Below are 6,000 nucleotides of genomic sequence, written 5' to 3'. Positions count from 1 at the left end.
TTTCTGCCTTGTTTTCCCTCATGGCTTCACCCAAAACGCCTAGCTTCCCGGGATGCTCTCCAAGTCACCCCCTCCAACAACGAGTCTATTGGTTTTGCCCTTAGTCCCGGATTGGCTGAAGGGTTACGCCTCGGCCCGGGACTGGAGGACGTTGGGTCCTTACGTATTCCCGGCGCCCATTGGTTCGTTTTCCCCGTTTCTGGGTGGAGTCGCTAGGGCCGGTTTCCACCCACTTGTTTACGGAGCGCGTAGTTGTAGCGCTCTCGGAGCTCTGGGGCTGTCTCTAAAGTTCTCAATTTAGCTCTTTGGACCAATTGGGCGCTGGCTCCACCCTCTCCCGCTCCCTCGCACGCTTCCCGCGTGGTACGGCCCATATCTTTAGAGCGGCGGCGCGAGCGGCTGTGTTCCTCCGCCCGCGCGCGCCTGGCTGACCCCCCCTCGACGGTGCTCTTGGTACGGCCCCGCGCCGCCTCTTCTAGCTGGGGTGGTTGCCCCCCTCGGGTCGGCGGCGCTTGGTGCCGCCCGGGAGAACCAGGTCATCGGTCGGTTCCCGTGAAAACAAAAACAATCGGCGGCGCCGCTGCGAGCAGCCGAACGCGGCGAGCGGGGAAGCAGGGGCGCGGGGCCGGGTCTGACCAGCGAGCGAGAGCAGCGGCTACGCGCCGGGGCCGGGGCCGGGGCGCCATGGGGCAGGCGGGCGCGGGCTTCGCGAGGCTCCCCTGGCGCCAGGGCTAGCTCCTCCGCCGCTTCGGCCTCTCGCGCCGCCCGCCTGGGGGACGAGGAGCAGGACGCGGCCTCGGCCGGGCCCGGGCCGAACGGCTGCGGACACTCGCGAGCCGAGGAGCAGAACACCGCCACCGCCGCCTCCGGGATGGATCAGTGCGTGACGGTGGAGCGCGAGCTGGAGAAGGTGCTGCACAAGTTCTCGGGCTATGGGCAACTGTGCGAGCGCGGCCTGGAGGAGCTCATCGACTACACGGGTGGCCTCAAGCACGAGATCCTGCAGAGCCACGGTAAGGCGGCCCGGGTGGTCGCGCGGGACTGGGCCCACCCACCCCGAGCCCCTCGGGCCCAGGCGGGCCAGGAGGGTGTCTGCGGGCGGCCAGACCCGGCCTTCTCCGGGGCGCCGAGATCCCCAGGCCCCTGTGACTTTTCCTCCTCCTCTCCCCTCGAACTGTCTCGAACCTACCCCGATCTCGTTGTTAATTAAAAGTGAGCGGGAACCCATCCGGAAACTAATTCTGGAGCCACGGGTTCCATCCAGGTTTAAACCCGGGCGCGGGGCCGGCTCGTCGCACCTGCAAACTGCCTCCCTCCCGGGGTGGGCGCCCCTAGTTAATTGCCTTGGGCCCGAGGATCCGGGCGAAGAGAGGGTCAGTGCAGAGAGCCCCATCCCTCCTCCTCCTCGCCCCAAACATTTAGCCAGGGACTGACTTTCCTCGTCTTTCTTCATTTTTTTAAAATTAGAAACTCGCATGTTATTCTTAGCTGTGGGTTAACAAACAGCCGCTGCTTCAACTCCATAATTTGACTCTGTAGAAGAAGCCTTTCTTTCAACTCCGCAGCGGCATTGATGTGATGCCTAAGAAACTAGCTAAATCAAACTGTTAAGCTCTCCCAGTTGCATTCTGCGATGAGACTGGAGGTAGCCTCCCCAGAAACACATTGTGGAGCAAGTTGTTAGTTACATGTGTTACCTGGTCAAGTTTTTACTTGTTTTCCTTTCAGAAAGCAGGTTTTCAATGGAAGGTGTTTCTTCTCTATTATTATAGCCCTAGGCCCTGGGGGAAGATACTTAGCTGCAGTTAACTTGTGGAAGCTGGGTGGGATTCTTTGGGTTTGAGTTCTTTAAATAACATGAAAAGTCTGGTATTCTTTAGGTTAAAATATCTGTAGTGATGATTCCTTCTGAGCAAGAAGTAATGGACTTCATGGAATGCATTTGTTGAGTTTGGGGGCCCTGCTCAACTCAGAGGTTGAACAGAAATCTTTGATAAGGTTTGGTAGCTGGGGTCACGTGTGGACACTGGAGCGAGTGTGGTTGAGGACAGTGGCACTGGCTGACTTCTTTCCGCCTCTCCTTCCTTCCTGTACATTTTCCTTTCCCAGACTGCTTTCAGTTGAGAGTTAGTGCTCATTCATGGTGCCTGTGTGCGTGGGTCAGTCGTGTTTGACTCTGCGCCTCCATGGACTGTAGACCACCAGTCTTCTTTGTCCATGCAATTTTCCAGGCAAGAGTAATGGAGTTGGTTGCCATTTCCTCCTCTAGGGAATATTTCCGACCTAAGGATCGAACTTGCATCTTCTGCACTGGAAAGTGGATTCTTTACCACTGAGCCACCTGGGAAGCCCCATCCATGCTGAGGGAGTCTTATAACAGCATCTCATCCTGGACACGGCAGTCACTTGGGAACTCCAAGAAAGAAGCAAACCCAGTGACCATAGTGGGGTTAGGACTTGAAATAGGAACATGGAAAAATGAGCAGACCTAGGTGGCTGCCTGCAAGGGGGAAGCAGATGTGGGGTAGGATGGGTCTCCTGGGAAGGCTCTGGTGAACTTGGTTTGGGACAAGTGAGAAACTGAAGGACTGATGAAGATAGTCAAGGGCATCATGTTTCCTATTGGCTGAAGATGCATAGATGGAGTTTGGGAGCAAAGTAAGGTTTAAGATGGTGTCCTGGTGTCCTTCACAAAGGAGAGTGAAGGAGATCATTAGGTTGCACAGAGGAAAGACTGTAGGGTCTATTGAACTCCCTTTGAAGAGCGGAGGTCCTGCAGGTGCCAGCAGAAACAGAAAGGGCAGGCTTAGAGAGGTTGGTCAGCTGGTGTTTGGCTATTGGGACCAATAGTGACCCTCTTTGCAAGCAGTTTCATAGAATTGTTAAACTAGATGACTAGGAGTTAAGAAAAATAATACAGATTGAGGTGAGAGGGGCTGCTTAAGTAAGGGGGCTGAAGGTGTGCCCCATCTGCCCCTCATCTGGAGAGGCAATCTTTTTATATCTGCCTGCCAATGCAGAAGACAGAAGAGCTGCAAGTTAGATCCCCTTGCCAGGAAGATCCCCTGGAGGAGGGTATGGCAACCTACTCCAGTATTCTTGACTGGAGAATCCAAGGAGCTTGGTGGGCTACAGTCCATAGAGTCCCAAGGGTTGGACATGCTTCACCTGCAAAGACTGAAAAAGGTAGGAGTAGGTGAAGGGTGTAGACGTGGAGAGGTGGAAGGAGTGATTCCATTTTTAAGGAACAGGTTGAATATTGAGGGCTTGCAGAGCTTGAGAGAGAGAGAAGATAGAAACTGTTACAAAATCCCTTTCTTCATGAGAGAGAGAGAGCATATTAATTGAAGGCGAATGTGATTTGAACTTCATTTTAGGGGATTTGGGGCCAATCACAGATGGATAAAATAATTTTGAGAACTTGCTAAAGCAGGAATGTGTTTTAGACCTCTTTGGGACTTTTCGAGGAACTTATGGTCAGAGGGGTATTAGCCACAGAGTTTGCCGTGTTGTTCAAACAGTCTGATGTGAATTGTGGCGTTCCTGCCTATTTTTTACCTTCTTATCTAACAAATTGCAGTTTTATATTGATCTCTTTGATTTTCTTTAATTCTTTAAGAATAGGATTAAGAGACTAAGGAAATCTCCAGGCAGGAATACTGGAGTGCATTGCCATGCCCTTCTCCAGAGGATCTTCTCGACCCAGGGATTGAACCCTGGTCTCCCACATTGCAGGCAGATTCTTTACTGTCTGAGCCACCAAGAAAGCCCCTAAGAGACTAAAGGCACCAATAAAACATGAAAGAAAAATAAATACCACAAGTACTAGGTCTAGTTTTCAAAATAAAATCTTCTTTCTTATGATGTTCTATTGTATGAAGACAACAGATATCATGTCTTGGTGTCTGGAAAATAGTATTTTTCAAAGCAGATGATTTCTAAAGTTCTCTGCAGACAATGTGGGTATTACATTGAGTCTTAAGTATACCCTTCTTAAAGCTATATGGACTGAAATCTGATTTTGGAACTCCATTTTCAAGTTTAAAGGAAGTTTTCAAAGCTCTGAATATGCCTATCTGGGAGAGTGATCTGGTGGTTTCTCATGACCTGATGGAGAGGCTCCAGTTGGCAGCCTCTATAATTAGGCTTATTATAATAAGCTCATTCTTTGGGTTCATTTGTGATGATATTCTTGTAAGAATGTGATATGAATAAAGTAGAATCATGGGGACTCTACAGATCCCCCAACATTGCATCATACTGTTGGTGAGTAACTGCCTGATTCAGTAGTGTTCTTTAGTGAGGGCCAGGGGGTCAGGTCAGTTTTTGAGGTTGAATTACATTTTCTTATGTTTAAATTTCTGTTTCCTAAAGTTGTGAGCAGACAGCTATACCATGTGAGGATGGTTAGGATGGCTTGTGGTAGAAACTGATGAACCATCAAAGAAAACCCATTGACAACCGTGGTCCACTCGCACCACCCTTGTTCCAGATCGTGACGTGAACTCTGCCCAGAAGGGGCTTGCCTGTTCTCCCCTAAGATCCTCTCATCTGCTCTAAATTGCCCCACGTGGCATTTCCCTAACTCTGGGGGAAGAGGAGAGCATTTAGTGCATCATTTAGTGTATCCTCCTTTCAGTGAGAGTTTCCCTGTGAGCATGAAGTTTGCTGTAAGATTTAATACAGTCGATGCTGTTGGTGATTATTCTCACTCTGCCCTTGATCTCATTTGGATGATGCCCTGGTTCTTCTCCAACTTCTCTCACACATGCACACTCCTATTTTTGAGGTAGATTCACAGTTTCACTTCAGTAGATTTATCCTCATTCTGGGCAATAATTGTAAAGTCCTAGATTTGGTATGTTAGGTATGATCAACCTTATATTAAATATGTTAAAATACTTCACATACAGTTAAAGTCACTATTCACATCATTGGTAGGGGAACCACACTTTGGACAGCCCTTGATTAATAGATAAGTGGTATTAGATACATTTTGGTGATTTGCGTTGTGGGTATGTATTGTTAACTTTTGGGGGACGGCAAGTGTATTTGTATTTTGTTAATCAATAGCACTTCTGTAGTGGAAAGGAAAACATAAAAGAATCATAAATGATTTATTGTTAATATTCGAAATTCATGTTTGGTGATAGAAAATTAGGCTGGAACAACTGGGTAACTGTTTTATTACATGTATATAGTATACTTGAAAAAAAATTACAGTGTTTATAAGTGTAAAGGATGTACAGTATTTAATGAAATTGTTATTTTGGAGCTGTTATTAAAAGGAGTTCGAATATGGTTTCTGAAAGTGATTGTCAAGGAATTTTCTAAATTTAAAATTGTATTTCTTTTGAGTAGATAATACATTTAAATGGTATAAATTCAAGTGATAAAAAGGCTATGTAGTAAAAAAAAAAAATCTCCCTTTCAGTCATTCTTATTCTCGGACCACCTAATTGTCCATTTTGTAGCCAAAGATTTGGCTGTTTCTGGAAAAAATTTTAAGGTTCAGGGAAATGATATCAGTGTTTATTTTTTCTCTAAGGCATTGGACGTGTAGTTCTGCATACGGTGATTTAGGCTTAGTATTATCACAATTTGCAAGTTGGTAGAGATTGTTTCATTTGTGGGTGCAGTCAATGTATATTATCAGCTAAAACTCCGTGTGTTTCTGTGTGGTCTGATACTTAGAGTATGATCTTCTACCTTTATCTCTTTGGTGAATCAAAGAGAATTTAATTACTAATTACAGAATTGCTTCTTTTTTTGTTTTTTTAATTTGAGAGTGATAAATGAGAAGTAAGCAATTAAACATGAAAGAAAAAGCAAATTAGATGGTCACATTTTAAACTAATTTATGTGATATAGTATTGGGTCAGTAGACAAAAAAACCAGAGGTCTGGGGTTACATGTTAGGTATAACTAACTTTACATTCTGGAATTTGAATTGTATATATTACATATATATATTTAAAAGTATGTTTATTTATATATGCA

At 46.6% G+C, this 6,000-nt stretch overlaps 1 protein-coding gene across 2 annotated transcripts in view; it reads left to right on the top strand.

Annotated features, from left to right (window-relative positions):
- Positions 1 to 394: 394 nt before the first annotated feature.
- Positions 395 to 6,000, top strand: part of RMND5A (required for meiotic nuclear division 5 homolog A) — a 60,469-nt gene continuing 54,863 nt past the window's right edge. Inside the window, exon 1 of one of the 2 annotated variants that reach the window (XM_070798794.1) lies at positions 395 to 1,013. In XM_070798794.1, the coding sequence (XP_070654895.1) occupies positions 933 to 1,013 (81 nt within the window). In that variant the 5' untranslated portion in view covers positions 395 to 932. The remainder of the gene's footprint in view (positions 1,014 to 6,000) is intronic. The other variant, XM_019970293.2, reaches the window with a different exon arrangement.

The sequence above is a fragment of the Bos indicus genome, chromosome 11 (assembly GCF_029378745.1).
Source record: "Bos indicus isolate NIAB-ARS_2022 breed Sahiwal x Tharparkar chromosome 11, NIAB-ARS_B.indTharparkar_mat_pri_1.0, whole genome shotgun sequence".
Taxonomy (NCBI): domain Eukaryota; kingdom Metazoa; phylum Chordata; class Mammalia; order Artiodactyla; family Bovidae; genus Bos; species Bos indicus.
This window is presented reverse-complemented; position numbering and strand designations above follow the sequence as displayed.